The sequence below is a fragment of the Protomyctophum parallelum genome (genome assembly GCF_964188405.1).
Source record: "Protomyctophum parallelum genome assembly, chromosome: 17".
Taxonomy (NCBI): domain Eukaryota; kingdom Metazoa; phylum Chordata; class Actinopteri; order Myctophiformes; family Myctophidae; genus Protomyctophum; species Protomyctophum parallelum.
In genome coordinates this window covers 8,035,453-8,058,884 of record NC_139719.1, presented here as the reverse complement: position 1 = coordinate 8,058,884, position 23,432 = coordinate 8,035,453, and the positions used below count along the sequence as shown (strand labels likewise).

Here is a 23,432-nt window from a genome sequence, read left to right as displayed (position 1 = left end):
CTCCGTGAGCATGTGGATGCCATTAAAAACTCACTTAAGTTTTAATGTAGTCAATGGGATTGTATTTTATTCATCTTAGAGATTGTGTCATTAAATGACAGTCCGCAAACGTATTTAATGTTATATAGTCATATGAACATTGGTAGAAGATAGTTATTATACACACTTACACAGTATGAGACACCAGTCAACAATCTAGGTCAGGGGTGCCCAAAAAGTAGATAGCAATCTATCAATAGATCACAACGGCTGTGCAAGTAGACCACATGACATGCAGCTAAAGAAATATATCATTTACATATAAAACAAAATTGGCATCTGCCATATGCCACTTAAGGTGACTTGATTGACATTAACAAGGGCTTGTCGGCACAAACCCACAAAGCAATACTTTGTTTTCAAGAGTGTTGTGTGCCACAAATGTCAGTAGCCTTACAAAGTTATATATACATATATATAGAAAATGTGATGAATTGACATTAAAAAGGGCCTGTCAGCTCAAACCCACAATTCAATACTTTGTTTACAAGAGTGTTGTCATTGTGCACACTGCACAAATGTCAGTAGCATTACAAAGTTAAATATAGAAAACCCTACCAATTCCATTTCCCCCCTCTTTTTCCCATTCCAAGTGTGATTATCTTATGTAATGTCACGGTTGTCACCGCCTCAATTCCCAAGGCCCCTCTGGTAAATCTTGAGTGGTGCCTAACCTCTCCAACTAACAGCTATGTGTGTGTGTGTGTGTGTGTGTGTGTGTCTGCCTGTCCCGTCTTTTTTTTAACTATTTTCAGCAAAGGTATAATAATGATTTTGGTGGGTAGATCTAATTGAGCTGGACATTTCTCATGTAAAAAAACGTTACTGCTTAATGGACCTATAATATACAATGTCCTTTGTAAATGAATAACAGATCCTTAGAGGAAAGCATAAAAGTCCAGACATTAAATAAATCATTAAAACCAAATATGAATATATATTACAGCCTACAATTAGAATCCTACTGTCTACTTTTGGTAAAAAGAGGATGAGCGTTTAAATACATCTGCTTGAGGTGCAAGACCTCACACAGAAGGAGAAAAAAGAATAGTGTGCGTATTGTGCGCAATGTGCGCTGGTATTCAGCAGTCAACTGATATGTACAAGCTAGAGTAACAAGACTCTGCCAAAAGAAATGGCTAACTGTGAGTGTGTTCATGTGACTTACTAACTTTGGGAACCTCACCACAAAGACCATCGTAAATTGGGACTCAACCAACCGTTATGCTGGCTGGTTGGTTGATACACATCACCAAATTTGAATTGATGCACCTCTGCACTCTGATTGGTTAGGAAAATACATGGTTCACTCCCACTCTTTGACCAAATTTCTTGGGCTCTTCCCCCAGGCTTTTTTTTTCTTCTTTTAAAACCAAAGCGCCTGGCGTTTATTTAATCTCATTCCGCTCAGAGGATCGCCGATGGGGGGCGCCATCCTCATCGCTCCATTCGATTAATAAACTGAGGTTACTAAAGTAACCCAGAGTTCCCGAGGCTATATACTTCGTTGACTGGAGGACCTCTCCTTTTTCCCCCCTCTACACCAAATCTGTAAAAGTAGGCCTACTCTACATCTCCATTACATTTGATCTTCAATAAACTGTTCAGGTTATCTGATGTGATTTATTTTTTATATGGAGGGTGGGTTCAAAGTCTTCACCCCTACGTATGTGTTTTGACAGCCAATCTCTCAAGAGCAGCGTTCGCCTTTGCGTTTGTATGGTCCTGCCAATGGTCTGTTCATTCAGCTGGGCTATTAGCAGTGATGGATTAGCTTTTTAATGGATTGAGAAATAGCAAGACAGAGTGGCTGACATCATGATTAACAGTACTGCTGGGATGAACAGGGCCAAAAAGCTTGTACTGTGTACACCTACCTACGTGGACGTACTAAAGAAAGATACTGGTGCGGAAAGCACAAAGGAGCTGGCCAGATGTATGGAGAACCGAGATGACTGGAGACGACGATGGAGGGCTCGTCTGAGGACGACGTAGAGAAATCCGTATAGTGTCAATGTACAGTAACTGTGAGAGTGAATAATTTGTATGCCATAGGGCCTCAGACCTCAGTATAGATAATTAACACATAATAGCTCTAATTGGTTTGGATAGCAACATGACAGTTGAAATTAATCGAGCCTCGGAGGACCCCAAGGACATGACATCCAGATTCCAGAGCTTCCGTCTCACTGTGACTCACAAGCAGCCCATTCACCAAAGAGAGCACGTTATACGAATAGCCCCCATAAATTACATTTCCGTCACTTCATGAACATGCCCAAAGAAAGCCTCTACCTCAAAGTCAAATGGAGTTTAGCAGTGCCCAAGTCTGAATTAAAATTCTGTCCAAGTGTTTCGTGTCCACCATCAAACACCTGAGCTTGTAGCACGGTGCTTTATTATTCCCCTCGTGTCTCCAGAGGAAACAGCGTTCCTCTCTCCACGACATAAAGAACATTGGATTGAGCTGAACTTGAACTCAGCACAACTAGTTGCTCCAGGAGCGCCAGTGAAGTCGCACAGAGCACAAATTGTACTGTTTAAATGGCACAAACCCATCTTTTAAGATGAATAATCACTCAGTTAGATAATATGATTCGAAGTGGAACATGTTCCTCAGTCATGTTGCAGGCCCTTGATGTGATCCATGGTCAGGCAGTGTTTGGTCGTGTAAACTAATTTTAAATTTACATTTATTTTTTATTTTATTTTTAATCTTGTCTATCCTTGTTTTATATTATTATATATATTGTTGCTTGTGTTTGTTTTTTCTGTCTATTTGTAAAAAATCAAAATAAAGGCACAAACCCACCAGTTAATATGACACAAGAACTTCAACTGGAGTGGGCAGTGGGGGCAGAGGAAGAGCTGAAAGACAGTGTGGTATGTAATGAATACATGAAACCTCAAACGGCATCTTAGTTACAACCAAACATCAAGTGCCCACTTGATTTCATAGGAATGAGGCCGCATTGCAAAAGCCGGTAAAGTTCGACTTCTCTAGCTGTGTCTGTGTCCGTTTAAAATGGTAGCCTATAGTTATTGTTCTCAATTGATGTTTGAAAGTTCAAAGCTGTCTGTAAAATAGAGCAATAGAGCCCCACATCTGACAAAAGTTTATTGTGTGTGGCGTGCATGCGTTTCACACAGATTTAATTTCTTTGCAAAATTGTCAACAATGTATCACGATGCATATCGTATCGCTGTTAAAATGTATTGTTATCCTATTTACTGAATGTTTTTATTTAGAATGATTATTCATGTTCCCTTTTTTGTCAAAGAACCATTTTTGATAGTTCTTTACAGCAGTGGTTCTCAAAGTGAGGTCCGGGGACCCCCAGTGGTCCTTGAGGTAGTTCCACGATATGGACTGTAAAGATTGTGTACATTCATGCAAATTAAGACTTTAAATACAAATATTGTACACAAACTGCAATGTCTAGTCTAGTAGTCTACAAGACAATAGCAAACATACCTTTGTGCATCCAGGTCTGTGTGACCTTGAGGCAATACACACAATTATTATGCATGGTGGAAAAAGTTAAAAAAAAGTTAGTCTGGAATTCAAAATGTACTTAAAGTACCAAAAGTAATAAGTACTCTTTATGCAGAATGTCTCATGTCAAGTTTTGAAAATAAATTGCATTAAACAGTGCTGCCGGGTGGGTCTTTGCTGCGCAACCGCTCCGTCATTTAGATATATGCGGATTTTCAATATGTGGAGGGGTCAGAATAGGATTTGGACTTAAACATATCAAAACAAGGTGGCAAGAATTTACAAGGACAGAGGAGTGCTAGGGAGTGAGTTGAGTATTCAGATTACCGTAGAAAATTGGGAGTGCAGTCTGCAGTTAAACTTTTGAAACTGGCATTTCAAAATATATAGTATAGCATGGATTAGCACCTACCTGCTTCTGACACACCCAGTTCCAACAGTGCCTGTCTGACTGGGGGCACTCTTGTCTGTCTATCTTGGTCCAACCCAGGCCTCTCTCTGCCAGCGTTCTCCTCGGCTTCCTCTGCTTTTGGCGCACTTGCTCCCATTGCTCTTGCTTGAAAGTAAATACAATTGTTATGGTCAGGGCCCAGGGGAAGGTTCCAGACTCCCATACATTCATTGTCTGTGTGGACAGCGACAAAAAGTATCCCCACAATAAGTTAATTTAACAGAGTAGAGGGGAGGGGATATGGCTTACAGCATAGTGAGTCGGATTACAGGGTCGATGAAGAGAGTGGGGACAGCTGTGTAGGAAAGGGAACTACAGGGATGGAGTGGGAACAGCTGTGTAGGAAACAGAACTACAGGCATGGAGTGGGAACAGCTGTGTAGGAAAGGGAACTACGGGGATGGAGTGGGAACAGCTGTGTAGGAAATGGAACTACAGGGATGGAGTGGGAACAGCTGTGTAGGAAAGGGAACAGGGAACTACAGGGATGGAAAGGGAACAGCTGTGTAGGAAAAGGAACTACGGGGATGGAGTGGGAACAGCTGTGTAGGAGATGGAACTACAGGGATGGAGTGGGAACAGCTGTGTATGGGAAAGGGAACTACAGGGATGGAGTGGGAACAGCTGTGTAGGTGTAGGAAAGGTAACTACAGGTTAGATGAAGAGAGTGGGAACAGGGCTGATGTCAGTGGGAACAGGTGTGTAGAGATGGAACTGAGGTGGAGGAAATGTGAGAGTGAAGACAGACAGAAGGAGATGAATTGTGTCACAATAGAGAGTATGCACATGCATGATTATCCCATCAGGAAACGCCCCCCTCATCTAGACTGAGTGGCAAAACATTGAGCAGCATGGAGTGTTGGAGTTTGGAGGCGCTCGTTGGAAATCACTGAACCGTCCTGCGTACCACCCGTTTCTAAATGTCACATAATGCAGGGGCCAGGCAGCAAAATGTTGTGTTATAGAAAACAAGCACTTCCAAACTCTGACACAGGGCATTTCTTGAAAAGAAAGTAGCTCATAACGTTTCTATGGTGGATTTTCATGAAACAAAAACTTTGCAGATAGAAAGAGGATAATTCAAGCTTTTCGTACAGCTGCAATGTTGGTGAGTTTGACATTGTTTAATGCAATCAGACAGGACTTTTCTGTGGAGGGGTCAGAATAAAATTTGGACTTGTTTTTCGTCTGTAGTATTGATCAGGATACATATGCATATCAAAACAACGTGGCAAGAATTTACAAGGACAGAGGAGTGCTAGGGAGTGAGTTGAGTATTCAGATTACGGTAGAAAATTGGGAGTGCAGTCTGCAGTTAAACTTTTGAAACTGGCATTTCAAAATATATACAGTATACGTATAGCATGGATTAGCACCTGCTTCTCTGGCACACCCAGTTCCAACAGTGCCTGTCTGACTGGGGGCACTCTGTCTGTCTATCTTGGCCCAACCCAGGCCTCTCTCTGCCAGCGTTCTCCTCGGCTTCCTCTGCTTTTGGCGCACTTGCTGCCATTGCTCTTGCTTGAAAATAAATACAATTGTTATGGTCAGGGCCCAGGGGAAGGTTCCATATTTCCTTACAGCATAGTGAGTCGGACTACAGGGTAGATGAAGAGAGTGGGGACAGCTGTGTATGAAAGGGAACTACAGGGATGGAGTGGGAACAGCTGTGTAGGAAACGGAACTACAGGCATGGAGTGGGAACAGCTGTGTAGGAAAGGGAACTACAGGGATGGAGTGGGAACAGCTGTGTAGGTGTAGGAAACTGAACTACAGGGATGGAGTGGGAACAGCTGTGTAGGAAAGGGAACTACAGGGATGGAGTGGGAACAGCTGTGTAGGTGTAGGAAACTGAACTACAGGGATGGAGTGGGAACAGCTGTGTAGGTGTAGGAAAGGGAACTACAGGTTAGATGAAGAGAGTGGGAACAGGGCTGATGGGCTGATGTCAGTGGGAACAGGTGTGTAGAGATGGAACTGAGGTGGATGAAATGTGAGTGAAGACAGACAGAAGGAGATGGACTGTGTCAGGTCCTATTTACTTCAGTGTTAGCAAACAATTCAAAGAAAGCTTGTTTAGAATTTCAGCTTTAGTCTCCACTTCTGAAATGCATAAACATCAACATAACCACATTGATTTCAGAGCAGACTTCGCAGAGATTGGTCCACATCTATGCTTCCCGCTGAAAAATCAATCATTGTCACATCACATTACAACTACAAGTAACGTGGGTGAAAACCTTGCTTGGTCATTGCAGTTACAAAGGATAGAGCGAGAAGAGCATAAAATGCATAAGATGACTAATCTGCATGATACAATTGTGGGTGCATAATAAATAAATCATAATGTATTTATATTCATGATGATGAATATAAAAAAGAGACCTCTGTGAAGTTGGCACACCATTTCTCCCCCATATGATGAAAACATGAATAAAAATACTTAAAATAGAGATATTCTAAGTTACAGTTTGCCGAGCCAGTCCCTATTAAAACATAAATCAGTTCATTCTGTGCAGTGACACCAGACTTTGTAGCACTTCTTTTAAGTGCGAGTACAAGGGTGACATCAGTGTGGTAGGCAGCTTACAGTACATTCATCGCCGACAACAGGGAGAAAGGTGAGGATGTTAGCCTGCACCTCTCACCTGTTCCCTCACACTGCACGGCAGCAGAGATTGAATTGTCTAATGGACATTTTGAAGAAAAAAATATATATATATACGTTACCTTGCAAAGGGTACTGTAGGTGTTGAAGGGATTTAATATATCACCATGTGTGTGTGTGTGGGGGGGGGGGGGGGGGGGAACACAGGGTTAAGTGATACGTTATGGTCAAAACAAGTTTTTTGTTAAAAAGTTGAAGCTCTATATTCTGATCATAATCATTGCTATAGTGTGTTTGTTCAATAACAGGGCTGGGTCTCTCCAGATTGTTACAATTTCTCTTTACAGAAAATACATTTTCAGGTGGTTTGCGCATTTCAACCAATCAGAAAAGAGTACCTTATCAGCTTCAATGTTGTCTCTGCTCCTTTCTTTTGCTTCAAATTTAACTTCCTGTATATGAGTTCTCTACTGATTGGATAAAACGTGTACCCTAACCTGTAAATGCATTTTCTGTCTACTAAAAAGATGGATCAAAAGCCATTCTAAAGGTAGGGTTTTGAGCTTTTATTGACAGGACAGTAGCCTGACAGGAAATGGGGAGAGAGATGGGGGAGTGACACGCAGCAAAGGTCGTCGAACCCGTGACATTGTAGCCTAGGTGCCTGGACTGGAACGCCAGCCGTCCCAGCCAAATACCTCTATATTCTGATGATAATCATTGCTTTAGCGTGTTTGTTCAGTAACACACGCACACTCACACACACACACACACACACACACACACACACACACACACACACACACACACACACAATGGGTGAACAGCTAGTCACGGATAGGCTACTGACCTACCAATGGACAATGGTCTAGTTTCATGGTTTGCTTCACAAAAAGACGGGATAAATGTCTGCCTATTGTCTGCCTATATGGCATTCACGAAAACATTTCCTAGGGAAATGGAATTTATTTTGTTTGTGTCAGTCTAAGCCAGGGCTATGCAACTGTATGACAAAGGCACATGTTTTATACTGTAATGTAGCCAATTATTATGAAGTGGGAGGATTATATGTATTATATGTACACTAAATCCCTTGGCACTATCATCTCTGCTCACAATATATACTATCACTGCTACGCCGATGACACACAACTGTTTCTATCCTTCCCCCCCTCTGCCACTCAGGTGGAAGAGTGCATCACTGCATGCCTGGCTGACACCTCACAGTGGATGTCCTCCAACCACCTCAAGCTGAACCCAGACAAGACTGAGCTTCTCTTCTTCCCAGCTAAGTCCTGCCCTATGCGGGAGCTAACTATTTCCGTAGACAACGCCCTGGTAACGTCTGTCCCAACAGCCAGGAATCTTGGTGTTGTCCTGGACAGTCAGCTCTCGTTCAAAACTCACATCACAGCTGTCACTCGATCCTGTAGGTTCACACTCTATAACAGGGGTATTCAATTAGATTAGGCCGGGGGCCACAACTGTAGAATTATTGTGTGTGGGGGGCCGCACAGTGTGCGCGCGAAGCGCGGAAATTTGTGGGTTCTCAAAATGCTTTTTGTGCTCAAACACGAAGATTTATGTATATTTCCGCACAGTAATGAGCAGGATAATATGTCTATACAGGTATATGCCACCTTAGAATAGATGTAGGCCTAGACCTATTTGACAGTGCATAAACAGCATTGCTTTGACATTAACGACTGGACGGACACACACACACACACACACACACACACACACACACACACACACACACACACACACACACACACACACACACACACACACACACACACACACACACACACACACACACACACACACACGCACACACACACACACACACACTCACTCACTCACTCTGCTGTGGGCAGTTCAGAAACCCGTCCACGACCACCAGTGACATCATCGTTAGGCAGATTGTTTTTTAAACAAGATTTATTTACGTGAGAATATCAGACTATAAAGATCAGATTACATAGAGCAGTGATTCCCAAAGTGGGGTTCGGGGTCCGGGGACCCCCAGGGTCCTGGAGGCAGTTCCAGGGGGTCCCCAGGGAAATGATGGTTTGGAACCAAATGGACCCTTATGGGTCTGTAACTGTAACTGTGTACAAATGGAACCAAATGGACCCTAACAGGGTTTATTATTGTGAGAATGATGGCTTCCATTTTCGCATTGCAACTTTTCAGGACTAGAAAGCCTGCAGTTTCTATTAGCTTGGATTCTCCATTGATGTCACTGTTGGGTGGGTTTCTGAACTGCCCACAGCCCTCCTATGTGACACAGACCGAGTAGAAAAAAAGTGTCATTTTATCATGATTATTAGTGAGGACCTATTATATGAAGATAGGTTGAAAAGTGGTCCTTTAATGATTACCGTCATTATGGTAATCAAACAATTAATATCGCACACACCATACCTGTAACTTTTATTATCCCTCTTATTATTCTCAAAAAAAAAAATGTTTTTTTTTTTTTTTTTTTTTTTCAAAATTCTTCCAGGGGCCACAAGGGGGCGCTCCGCGGGCCGCATGTGGCCCGCGGGCCGCCAATTGAATATCCCTGCTCTATAACATACGACGAATTAGACCGTTCCTCACCCAGGAATCAGCCCAGCTCCTAATCCAGACAACAGTCTTGTCAAAACTCGACTATTGTAACTCCCTCCTTACTGGCCTACCAGCATGTGCACTTAAGCCTCTCCAGCTGATCCAAAATGCCGCAGCTCGCTTGGTCTTCAACCAGACAAAATTCTCACATGTCTCCCCCCTGCTCCGCTCCCTCCACTGGCTCCCGGTCGCTGCCCGCACAGAATATAAAACTCTGATGCTGGCATTCAAAGCAACCAAAGGTATGGCTCCCCCATATCTTGCAAGTATGATTGAACATTACAAACCCTCCCGCACACTCAGATCAGCCAACGCAGGGAAGCTGGAAGTACCCTCACTAAAAACGCCGGGACAACGCTCCACACGTCCCAAACTCTTCTCCCTTCTGGCTCCAAAACTGTGGAATGCACTTCCCATTGCAGTCACAACTGCAGCATCACTCCCAATCTTCCGCCGTAGTCTGAAAACCCACCTTTTCAGACTCCATCATGACCCATAGCACTTACCCTACCCCCTTAGATAGCATTTCCGTAGACTTAGACTTATAGCATGTTACAGTACAGTGCCTTCGGAAAGTATTCACACCCCTTCACTTTTACCACATTTTGTTTTGTTACAGCCTCATTTCAAAATGGATTAAATTCGTTTTTTTCCTCATCAATCTACACACAATACCCCATAATAATGAAAAAAGTTTTCTCAAATATTTTGTTAATTTATAAAAAATAAGAAACTGGAAAAACACATGTACATAAGTATTCACACTCTTGACTTAGTACTAAGTTGAGGCACCTTTGGAAGCAATTACAGCCTTAATACTTTTTGGGAATGATCCTACAAGCTTGGCACACTTGAATTTGGGGTATTTTCCCCCTTTTTCTCTGCAGATCCTCTCAAGCTCTGCCAGGTTAGACGGGGAGCGTCGCTACACAGCTATTTTCAGGTCCTTCCAGAGATGCTCAATGGGGTTCAAGTCTGGGCTCTGGCTGGGCCACTCAAGGACTTTCACAGAGTTGTCCTAAAACCAATCCTTCATTATCTTAGCTGTGTGCTTGGGGTCGTTGTCCTGTTGGAAGGTGAATCGTTGACCAAGTCGGAGGTCCTGAGCGCTCTGGAGCAGGTTTTCATCCAGGATGATTCTGTACACTGCTCCATTCATCTTTCCCTCTATCCCAGTTCCTGGGAGACTTGTTCTCCCCACAGCATGATGCTGCCACCACCATGCTTCACCGTAAGGATGGTATTTGCCAGGTGATGAGCGGTGCCTGGTTTCCTCCAGACGTAACGCTTGGCATTCAGGCCAAAAAGCTCTATTTTGGTTTCATCAGACAAGAGAATCTTGTTAATAATGGTCTGAGAGTCGTTTAGGTGCCTTTTGGCAAACTCCAAGTGCGCTGTGACGCCCGGCTGTCATGTGCCTTTTATTGAGGAGAGGCTTCGGTCTGGAGGAAACCAGGCACCGCTCATCACCTGGCAAATACCATCCCTACGGTGAAGCATGGTGGTGGCAGCATCATGCTGTGGGGATGTTTTTCAACGGCAGGAACTGGGAGACTTCTCAGGATGAAGGGAAAGATAAATGGAGCAGTGTACAGACATTCTGGATGAAAACCTGCTCCAGAGCGCTCAGGACCTCCGACTTGGTCAACGATTCACTTTCCAACAGGACAACGACCCCAAGCACACAGCTAAGATAACGAAGGATTGGTTTTAGGTAGGGCCGGGACTAATTGCGATTAATTACGATTAATTAACTACAGAAAAATGTATGCACTAAAAAAAATTACGCATTTTAATCGCACTATTTTTTTCACCGCAGAACGTTGTCACTGGACAATTTTCAGACGGACCTGCGCACCAAGTGTCCGTGTCCTCTTCAGACAATAACACCACCAGAAACTGCAGACAGTTCACCAGACTGGGGGAAGCCGCTGAGATCACTTTGCTTGTCCCCGTGGATTGGAAATAGGATTTAAAAGGCTATCCGATGGTAGCGTGGATTACAGCACAGTTGTGTGCAATTATTCAATAAAGAATTATTACCCCTATTACTACAAAAACAATGTTTTATTGCTTAAACTTATGTATTCACTATTCATTGATTCACTAGTATACCAAAATCCATTTGAAAAAATTGCTTTCTCACTGTTCTCGGGTCAAATAATGACATGCGATAAAATGCGATTAATCTAGATTAATTAATCGCAAAGCCTCTGATTAATTAGATTAATTTTTTTAATCGAGTCCCAGCTCTAGTTTTAGGACAACTCTGTGAAAGTCCTTGAGTGGCCCAGCCAGAGCCCAGACTTGAACCCCATTGAGCATTTCTGGAAGGACCTGAAAATAGCTGTGTAGCGACGCTCCCCGTCTAACCTGACAGAGCTTGAGAGGATCTGCAGAGGAAAAGTGTGAGAATACCTCAAATTCAAGTGTGCCAAGCTTGTAGGACCATTCCCAAAAAGTATTAAGGCTGTAATTGCTTCCAAAGGTGCCTCAACTTAGTACTAAGTCAAGAGTGTGAATACTTATGTACATGTGTTTTTCCAGTTTCTTATTTTTTATAAATTAACAAAATATTTGAGAAAACTTTTTTCACTTCATCATTATGGGGTATTGTGTGTAGATTGATGAGGAAAAAAACTAATTTAATCCATTTTGAAATGAGGCTGTAACAAAACAAAATGTGGTCAAAGTGAAGGGGTGTGAATACTTTCCGAAGGCACTGTATGTAGACAGCACTATAATTGCATTGTATATAGTCATAGCACGCCATAGTACATATGTATAGCATAGTATGTATGTATAGTTTGTATAGTTTCATTATATAGATATTCCACTGTTACTTTCTTAGCTTATGCATGTTTCATGATAAATGCTTTTATGTGATGTATTCCCATGCTTTTTGTTCTTGCTTAATGTAAATCGCTCTGGATTAAGAGCGTCTGCTAAATGCCTAAATTGTAAAATTGATTATCATTATCTTCTTGACAAGAATAGAATAAAAAGGGGATGACTTTTGAGTGAATAACATTAAGAATTCATTATCATTACACAATCTCTCACTATCTAGCTAATGGGTGATGTTTAATTCATCTTAAAGACTGTGCCATTATATGACAAAATATTTAATGGGTAATGTTTTATTCATCTAAAAGACTGCCATTAAATGACTCACTTGCTTTAATTTATAGCCATTTAGACATTGCTAGGAGATAGTAATTTAAATTGTATGTGAGACAACAGTCAACAGAGGGCTTGGCAGAGGTATAGGCCATTGTGGTGTGTGTCAAGTTTGTCAACTGCCGCCTTTACTTTATAACAGCAAGCAACATATATCAATATAGTAAATATAAATGTCTTCTATTGTACAATGTCCTGTGAACAGTTCCTGATAGGGAAACATCAAACTCCAGTCATTAAATAGGCTACACAATTATAAGCAATACAATCATGGCCTGTGATTATAATTCTAATCTAGTCTACTGTCCAATGTGTCCATGCATGTATTCTGCTGTTGTTGTTGTTATTGTTGCTTATGTTTGTTTTTTCTGTTTATTTGTAAAAAAAATCCAAATAAAGTACTTATCATAAAAAAATAAGAATTCTAGTCTACGTTACTTTTGGTATAGTAAAATGCGAAGTGTATCTGCTTTGGACCTTCATGCAGAAGTGAGAGGGAAAAAATGACGGTCTTGGAAGTTGGTATGAATTGTGCTCTACTCAGCTCATCACTCGTCAGTCGTCACTATAACGATGATTGGACAACTGATTTGCGTACCAACTGATTTGCGTACAAAACATCAAACAGTGGGGAGTGGGACTTGGACAACAACAAAAAAAATCCCCTCTGTTTTACAATAGAATAGCCTCTAGGCTTGGATTGGAAAACTTAATCTATCTCGGACAGGCAGCCAGCGGCTGCCAGCCCCATAGATGTAGCGGAGATCTTCCCCGTCACTGCTCAGTGCTCACACTCCAGAGCGCATTGCTCTGCGTGGCGTCGACACCTGCAGCCTCTCAATGGACACTTCTCAGAGCACAAGCAATGTGACAGGCAGCAAGAGCATGAAGAGATGAATCTCACACATCTGTATCCACCATTTGCATTTGGACATTTGCTTTCGAACCACTCACTTTGGGAACCTCACCACGAAAACCACCGCAACTGGAGTTTCTTTAACGTCTTGTTTTCGGGACACGAGCCGGGCACCATCGTGCTGGTCGTCATGTACACCCTGTCTTTCATCACGGGGCTCGGAGGGAACATCATGGCACTCGTGGTTCTCACCCGAAAGAGGAACCGTTTGTCCGGGGCGTCGGCGACCCGCCGGCTGCTGGTCAACCTGGCCGTGTGCGACATGATGGTGGTGTGCGTGTGCATGCCCGTCAACCTGGGCCACCAGGTCTACAGCGCCTGGGTGTTCGGCGACGTTCTGTGCCGCGCCGTTCCGTTCGTCCAAGCGGTCTCGGTGTCCGCCAGCGTGCTGAGCCTGGCCGTGATCAGCCTGAACCGCTACTACAGCGTGCACAACCCTCTCCACGCGCGCTCCTTCTTCACCGGGCGGCGGATACTGTGCATGATCTGCCTGGTGTGGGCCGTGTCGTCGGGTCTCTGCCTGCCGCTCCTGTTCATGAACACCACGCGGACTTTCTCGCTGCTGCCCGAGCCCAGCGACGGCGCGCACATGGTGACCGTGTGCGTGGAGAGCTGGAGCGAAGTCAAACTGCGCCAGGGGTATAACATCTTGCTCTTCTGCTCGCTGTACTGCTTCCCCGTGCTGTTCAATCTGGTTATTTGTTTCCTGACCGGATGGAAGCTGTGGGGGACGGGCGACAAACTGGGCGAGTCGAGCAGGAGTGCAATTGCACAGGTTGTCTCTCGAGTGAGGATACGCAAAAGGATCGCCATAATGGTGCTGGCACTGGTGGTGCTTTTTACGCTGTCCTGGTTACCGCTTTATGCTGTGGACATCGGGATAGACTTTAATATGCCAGACTCGCTAGACACAGAGACAGGGGATGAAACGGACTCGGGTCATGCCCGATACGAGTGGCTTCTCCACGGGAGACCTTTTGCGCAATGGCTGGGTCTCACCAACTCCGCGCTTAACCCACTGTGCTACTGTTTTGTGGGGAACCTCTGCAGGTCTGCCAAAAGGTTCCGGAAAAGCTACCGCGGGAAACTGTCCTCCGTCTTCAGTTTGTCCCGCAGCTCGTCCGTGAAGAGCTCCGTGCGTAAAAGGATGTCTCGCCGCCGTGCGCAATCGGAGAACGTCGACGTCGAGAACGACAATACAAGCACGTCCAACGTTTATGTCAATGTAGGAAGCAGGCTGATTAAAAGTAAAAGCTTATCAGCCGTGACTGTGTGTGAAACTGTGTTTGACTGAAATGTACCTACACTCAGCCATGAGTGCCAGTTGCCAGAATAATGATAGTTGTTTTAGGTGACATGGCAAGTAGGCAAGAGGAAAAACATGTTTACTATTCTCCTGAATGTAAGTTATGTGTTTTTTTTACCGTCGACAAAATCAGAAATGTAATAATTAAAGCTATACCGTTAGCATGTGCTTATGTCGCGTTAACTTAGCCTAATTGTTTCATACTTTGCAACATCATTTGTTGAAAATGTACTTCACAGTTCACAAGCCTACCTTTGTACAATAAATGTTAATTTGTAAAAGTGTTTGTGTAAAAACGGCCATAATGGTCATTAAGATTGTAGCCTAAATGTATGACAAATTAGTTAATTATAAAATATTCTGCATCATGACTGCATCTCTTACCATTATGACTTCTGTGAGGTTCCTTCATACAAGTGATTAATTAAAAATGGGTGGGAAACGCCAAGACAGCGACTGATTGGCCCATTATCCACATATAGACTATGAGGCTGACACAATATGGATTAATGGATGAACACACTATAAATAACAAATACGTTCTATGGGTTTATTGTCTCATTACCCACTGCAGGGCCTATAATTAAGTACTGTCTCTAATTGGTTTGGATTGTAACATGACAGAGTCGAAATGAATTAAGCAATTAATCCTTAATCCATAGGTGTATAGGTGTACCTATACAGCACTCACTGTGACGCACAGCGCACCTTTAACCCTAAGTTTCTGCCTTACAGTATATTATATGAACATCTACAGTATAAAGCCTGCACGGTAACTCAGTGCATTCAAATGAAAACATTTCCAAATGAGACTTCCAACTGTCGCAATATTGCTTGCTCTGGGTGGACCTTTGTTGGTTTGTAAAGTGTCTTGAGACAACTTGTTGTGATTTGACACTTTAATAAAATTGAATTGAATCCATCCATCCATCCACTGTATCTAATGGTAAATGGTGCATATAGCGCCATATCCAAGGCGCTTTACATATAGATTGTCCATTACATTCACTCATTCACACACATTCATTGATGCCGGAAGAAAACATGCAAGGCACCAACTAGCACATCTGGAGAAATTAGGGGTTCAGTGTCTTGCTCAAGGACACTTCGACACCAACTCTGGGGGAGCCCGGGTTCGAACTGGCAACCTTGCGGTTAGCATCCAGCCTGAGCCACCACAGGGAGTGCGGTGCCCGGTGTAGAGTCTGTCGGTCCTCGGGTGTCTAGCCTCGGAAACCCAGACGTTTTTATTTCCAGGGAGAAGAAAAAAAAAGTCTGGGACCGAGACCACTTCAAGTAGCGCAAACGTCGATCACTCTCTGCTGATTTCTGATCGTCTGCACCTTTGTTAAATTGACACACACACTCGTCTCTCTCTCGCCCTAATTAATCGCCTTAGCCAATTGATCACCCCCCAAAATCACATCATTGTGACGTTCTGACATCACAATGACGCGCATCCTTGCCCTTTGTTAGCCAATTGATCGCACCCAAGCCCCCAGGGAGGCTCTCCAGTGTTGAAGCACTCAGCCCTATTGGTCAGAGGTGAGAATGCAGGCGGACCCCTGCGTTTTGCCTGAGGAAACACTTCCGCATGCGGAAGTAGACAGTTCTTCCTGGTGCTTCAAAACGCCACTGAGCAACTTCCATTTAAATGAATAGCGGGGGGGGGGGGCTGTCGCTCTGGTTCGGCCTCTATCCTTTTATTACTCTATGATCACACCTGATCACGTGCCCATTGGGGGGTGGGGCCATGCATGTATACAAGTGTATGTACGTCTGTAATCCATGTAACTCAATAACCGTTCGCCCCAGTGCAGTGTCCATGCAGCCTTAAGTCGGTGGGTTACACCGTTGTCCAGAATCAGCACAAAAGCCTCTGCCTAGGCTCTGGACAGGGCCCAAATTAGCCAATTGATCACACCTGATCACCCCTAGATTTCTATATGGATCATCTGGCCTGTTCTGACATCAGTGATGTTCTGACATCCGCATAGACCCTATATTTGGGCATGCCTGACAAATAACTCCATATAGGCATAAAAAGACACAGGCATAATAACTGAGTGGGGCATGCATTTCCAACTTGCATCAGTCCAAGTAAGCCAGTGCCTAATGGGCACACCTCTAGTAATGTAAATTAAAAATACTGAGCTGAAAGAAATTTGGGACAGGAAAACAGTGAAGCACCACCAACTTCTTGGTTCAAACAAGTTCAAACAAAAAAAAGAAAACAAAAAAACAACAATTACAACTGCAACAATGGCAATACACAGAGCACATATAATGATATAAATGGATCATTCGTTAATAGATCTGTTATGTCAAAACAGCTAATCTCAAGGTGAGAGGACAGCAGTTTTAAACAAATAAAAAGATGCTATTGACCGAATATGAGCATGTACATCGTTCCAGTCAGAGGGAGTTTAAACGTAAAGGATGTTTTTCCAACTGCTTTAGATTTGGAACAAATCTTGTCTCAGTTGATGTTCAGAGGTGAAAGGTTCCATACTATTTCAGATACTGTGGATAGTTAAAATGAATACATTTAAGAGTCAACTGTAACCAGTGCTGCTGTCATCTTACTGTGGGAGATGGCAAGATTATATTTTCATACACGAACAAAACTAAATACAATATATTACAAAACTATAATATACGGTTATACATTTTATTGAGAGGAGGAAGTTTAGTTTTAGTTGCTGTCTGATAGACTACATCAGCATAATCCACTGTAGGTAGTGTGAGTTGTAGAACAATTTTCTGAATCAAGCCAAAGGCCAGTAAATAAGGTTTTATAAAACGTTTTTTATAGTTGTATATATTACAATGATAGTGTGTGATTGACAACAGATTTTGTACAGATACCGGGTTGTCGGCCAAGCACATATGGAGCTTCACTAATTAAGAAGCACATTGAAAACTGAAAACGTCTGGTGTCCATCTGCTCACACAAATGCCAGCTTCTTCAAGAATGGTGATTCATTGGCTTACAATAGAGCCAAGATGCGTTAAGGCAGGGATGTCAAACTCAAATACACAGTGGGCCAAAATAAAGAAATTGGTACAAGTCGAGGGCCGGACTGTGTTTCAACACACGGGCCATTTTTGGGGAGAGTAATATACTTTCACTGCTGATCAATAGTGAAGAGAAGACGCATGCTTGCGCTTGCGGGCCCTCGATACGTGACAATGCACTCGCAGTGCATTGTGGGACTTGTAGTATTATGGTGGTCCGTGCAATATACCAGAGGGCCAGTTCTAATACTAATTCAATATCATCCCGCGGGCCAAAGATAATTCATTCACGGGCCTGATTTGGCCCCCGGGCCTTGAGTTTGACATATATGCGTTAAGGTGACCAAACCTTGGCTGTACTTTTCTTTCTGTGTGTCTCATGTAGTCAGCTGTCACCCCATCAACCCCATAACGTCATTGTCGGGCACTGCAGAAACCTCTTATGTCCATATTCAAACTTTTTGTCTTTTTGTAAATGAATGCCTTACTACTTGATCATACACTACAGCGTCACACACAGGCAAAAGTAGCAGATCCGGAGGGCACAGTGGCACAGTCAGTAGTGCTGTCACCTCACAGCTAGAAGGTCCCGGGTTCGATTCCTACTGGGGGCTTGATCTCTCCTCTGCGGCGTCAACGTCCATACCCGCTTGGCAAAAGGGCCTTTCTGTGTGGAGTTTGCATGTTCTCTCCGTGTCCCCTAGGGTCGGTATACCTCACAAAAAACATACAGTAATCCTAGTCTCTATATTGCCTCCCCTGGTCAGCCAGAGCGCATGATGGAGGGGAAAGGAACTGGTTGGAATAACATGTTCCTTACATGCCAAGTCCTATACCAGGGAAACTCCCCCCTGTCAGGCGATAAGAAGGGGCCTGCTCACTCGTCAATCGTCATGCATTGAAGGAAACATGAGCTTGGTTTGGGGCTCTCCCCAGGTTGGCAGAGGGAGAGTAGCACCCAGGATTACAGCGTGCAATTGGCGCCAGGTGAAGAATGGATACAAAATCGTGAGATAAAAGATCTGCAAGCTCAAACGTGGCGCAAAGCGATCTGTTTTGAGCAGTGAACAGTTTTGGACATGAGGTTTCCACCCGACAGAGACAATATACTTGAACCAGGGACTATATTGTCTGGAAAAAGGAAATATCCGCACGGTTACTTTCCCGTCTTTTCTTTCTTATTTTAAAGATGGAGTGCCACAATCTTTGTATTTTTCCAGTTTGTCATGTGTCTATGAGGTGACAGTACTTCATTAGACACCCTGGAGTCGTTTTTATGTGCAATGGTGTATTAACTTTGTATTTAGGATTTTAGTATTTAGGACACTATCAGCACCTGCCCTAACCCCTCCCCCTGTATCATACAACTACAGCTGTGGTTGCGGCTTCAGTTCAGGTGGATCACCACCCATCAGGCAAACCAGGCATACTTAATGAACTGGTGGGCGTGTCCACATAAAAGCATGATTTTAACAAATAACTGTATACACTTTTTGGGAAAAGTTCTTCCTCCTTATACAAGACCTGATGATCATGTTTTATGGTGGAAATAAATCGTGTGACACTCCATCTTTAACCAAACAACCATGTTTTGCGCATTCTTTATCAAGTTGATGAAGTTGAAGAAGTTGAGGAATCCCTGCATAGGCGAAACGTTGTTTGGTTAAAATAATAACGAAAAGACGGGAGAACAACCTATCGTGTGACCTGTGCATGCATTTCCCTTTTCTTCACTCAATCCTTTTTTGGGTCCAGCACCATGTTTAAAACTGTGGGGATGTGCATATTATATAACGGTACTACTATATTAAGTCTATTTATTTTATTTATCGTTGCCTGTTGTCTCTGCTACTCCATATACAGTATCTTCGCTGAAATTAGCCAATCTGCTATTTTCTTTAATGTTTGTTAATGTTTGTGAATGTTTTGTTAGAGATGCTAGGGTTAATGTGATTCCCCCCTTATTCAGTCTGCCAAAGTGTCATTATCCAGCCAGCCCAGATGTTCAAAAGGACATACGGAGCATAATGGATCTGACCTTGATCGATGGGCTTCACTGCCACTGTCTTGGTTGGGTAGAGTAGCGCTTATTAAAATGAACAAACTACCAAGGTTATTATATCCACTCCGTCCTTAATCGAAATCCAAACTCCAGGGAAATAATCCAAAAATGGAAAGAAAGTTCTCCTTCTCCAAGGGTATAAATCCAAACGAACCAACGAACGGCTATAGCAAGACTTGGGATAAATCCTCTTGCTTCTCAGTATAGACTGTCTGTCTCACCCTCTCTGTCTCTGTTCACCTCCACTCTGGACTGACAGAGCCAAACTCTCCAGGTGGCCCCAAACATTGTGATTGCCCATCACTCCATCAGCCAGGTGAGCTGATGATCTCTCAATCACTGATTGTTGCCATAGCAACACATGTATCTCACTGGCTTCTAGTCCAGCGGATAAATAGCAAAATCTCATAGAGTAACGGATTGGTAGAAAATAATAAAGTACATCAAAATGGAGCCATGCAAACAAAAAATACATAGAAACAATGTGACTCTGGGCACAGAGGTTACACCTATTTTCCTCTTAAGTAATGGCTCGTACACACTGCACGATAAATTAATTGGAATAAAAAACAAATGATGTAGCCTTATATGTATCGGGTCTGGATCACATCTTGGTGAACTCTTGCAGTGATGCCTAGTCGGCGACAAAAGTATTGGCAGCCATCAATTGATGGCTGCCAATACTTGTACTTAAAGTACCAAAAGTAAAAGTACTCATTATGCAGAATGCCCCGTTTCAAATTTCAAATATTTTGAAAATATTTTCAAATGGCCGAAATGTATAGGGCTGAAGTGGTTACTGTATATCTTGTAATAATCAAAATCTGCAAAGTAACTCAAGTTTTCAAATAAATGTAGTGAAGTAAAAGTACAATATTTGCCTCCGAAATGTAGTGGAGTAGAAGTAAAAGTACTGGAAATTGGAATTACTCAAGTAAAGTACAAATACCTCAAAAGTACAGTACTTAAGTAAATGAATTACTTTCCACCACTGTGTGCAGACAGCTGATTGGAACATCTCTCCTTCAAATGCACTGAACAATGAATTTAACTTGCTAATGTTATAATTATTATTAATTCATCATTTTGTTGTGTGTGTGTGTGTGTGTGTATATATATATATATATATATATAACCCAGAATAGAAACTCTGGGGTTTATATGTAGAATACTGTATGGCAGGACTACTTATCCTATTAATAATTTAGCGGACTGTCTGTCAGTCAGTCAGAGTACTTCCTTAGCATAGAGCAAGACAGCTGCTCGCTTTCTGCGACATCTCACAACGCCACGACGCACGGACCGCCTCACAACGCCACGACGCACGGACCGCCTCACAACGCCACGACGCACGGACCGCCTCACAACGCCACGACGCACGGACCGCCTCACAACGCCACGACGCACGGACCGCCTCACAACGCCACGACGCACGGACCGCCTCACAACGCCACGACGCACGGACCGCCTCACAACGCCACGACGCACGGACCGCCTCACAACGCCACGACGCACGGACCGCCTCACAACGCCACGACCTCCTCACAACGCTACGATGCACGGACCGCCTCACAACGCCACGACGCACGGACCGCCTCACAACGCCACGACGCACGGACCGCCTCACAACGCCACGACGCACGGACCGCCTCACAACGCCACGACGCACGGACCGCCTCACGGAACCTAGCGCCGCACAGCCCTGTCCTCCAACCTCAATCTGCCCTGCATTACACACGCCAAACATTCTAACAATCATCTTAATTAAATTAATTTGCGTCAAACATCTCCCCACAAATCACGTGTCACCAGTGTCACCAGCATGTTGGGACGGACACAGATTAATACTGGGACACACTTTTCCACGCAACAGACCCACACGGGTAAACAATTCCCCCCCCCCCCCCCCCCCCCCCCCCCTATCACATTACCCACACTGAACATAATTTGCTGTTCATATATTCAGAACGGGTAAGGACTAGTAATTTATAATTATAATTAAATTCAAACCATCTCACTTGGGCTGATTAATGTCGAAATAAGGGGGTACTGGGGGGGTACTGCTTGGCTGATAGCATGAAGGTTATCTGGAAGGTGCTGATTGCCTGGGTTTCATCAAAGCATTTCACAAGAAAGTCAAGTAAGTTCCATGAAAAATAAAATGCCTTTATGTTGGCATATACTGTACATGCAGGACAGGCTTTATGTTGGCATATACTGTACAGGCTTTATGTTGGCATATACTGTACAGGCTTTATGTTGGCATATACTGTACATGCAGGACAGGCTTTACATTTTTTCATAGAAGAGTGCCTTAAAGGTATATTCAGTGATTTCACTTAATTCAAATATCACTTATTTTTTTGTTTTGTTGTGATAATCCTCCCTACTATAGAGTGTGCTGGCCATATAAGGAGTTCCTCCCTGTCCCCAGTTAACCCCTGGGGGTCAAAAAACCTTAGGTTTCGTTTTTGACTCTCTATCCTGATTGGACGAAAGGCTGGGTCCCACAGCCAAAAACGAAACCTAAGGTTTTTTGAGTGAAATCACTGAATACACCTTTAACTCTTTGAGCTCTAGGCATGCACCACATATCTGGAGCAAAACCCCATAAAACATACGGCCTGCTACGACTCTGTTCTTTTTAAATCAAAGCGTCTTTTCACCTTTTTTGTTTGACGATTCCTTTTGAGGTTTTTTTTATTCATTCCTTTTGCTGCACTAAATAACTATAGGAATAGTTAACTTTTTATATTGTATCCACATTTCCATTTTCCAGACGAAAAGTGTGAGGTGAGAGGTGAGGACAAAAATGTACTTTTAATTGGTTTGTTGTGGAAATGTGCTATACAAACGTAGCTTACATAAATCAATTTGTGGAAACTCACTCAACTCAACACATTGACAATGTATTATTCAAAGAATTCTAGCTCAATGTGGCGTAAGCTGCACAACCAACAGCCTGTGAAAATAGAAAAGGACCCCAGGAATGTATAAGGAACATAAACAATTTCTTAGCTCGATCGTCTGCAAACAATATAATTGCATCGTATGGTCTAATAGAGCAAGGCATGTGTGGCTTGGTAGAATAGGAAGCAGAGATAATATATTAACTGTGGAGATTTAAAAGGAACATAAACTCAATATCTTATACATTCAGAGATTCTATAGCATGTACATCGACTGAATTATACATTTTAAAAGGAGGCTCACAAGGCCATTAGCCATTGGCTAAATTAAGAACATTAAGCAGGGGCTGGTGAGCATGCACACCTTCAGTGTTGACGATGTATATAATTGTTTGTTCATGATGAGGCAGACATCACCATGATTTCATGTCCCTGATGCAGGGTGTGATACACATGCTAAGTGATTAAACTGATGTGCTTGTCTTGTTGGTGTATAGAGGGTATGCGCATGCTTAAAGTGAATGGCACATCGAGTGGCAAAGCAACATGCAAAGTGAGTTTAACATTGTTTAACGTTGTTTAATGGAATCAGATAGGACTTTTCTGTTTGGATGTATTGGCTGTCGAGGCCAGAAAGTAGTTTTTTGCCACTCAGTAGGCGTTCCTGCATAACTTCCTGGTTTGATCATGATGTCACGCGCATACCCTCTATTGGTGTATATCGGGTGGACATACAGTATAAACATTATACTGTACTCTATACTATTAAAGTACAGGTATCATTGTATGGACAGTCCTGTGCAGCCTCATATCTGTGTGCAAAGGCAA

General features: G+C 43.1%; 1 protein-coding gene across 1 annotated transcript; it reads left to right on the top strand.

Annotated features, from left to right (window-relative positions):
* Window positions 1–4,426: 4,426 nt before the first annotated feature.
* On the top strand, window positions 4,427–14,603 carry LOC310874579 (galanin receptor 2a; the record flags this gene model as incomplete). The annotated part of the gene is made up of 2 exons (XM_083787437.1): window positions 4,427–4,614; window positions 13,121–14,603. 2 exons carry the CDS (start codon window positions 4,427–4,429, stop codon window positions 14,601–14,603), a joined length of 1,671 nt encoding a protein of 556 aa, XP_083643563.1.
* Window positions 14,604–23,432: the final 8,829 nt, after the last annotated feature.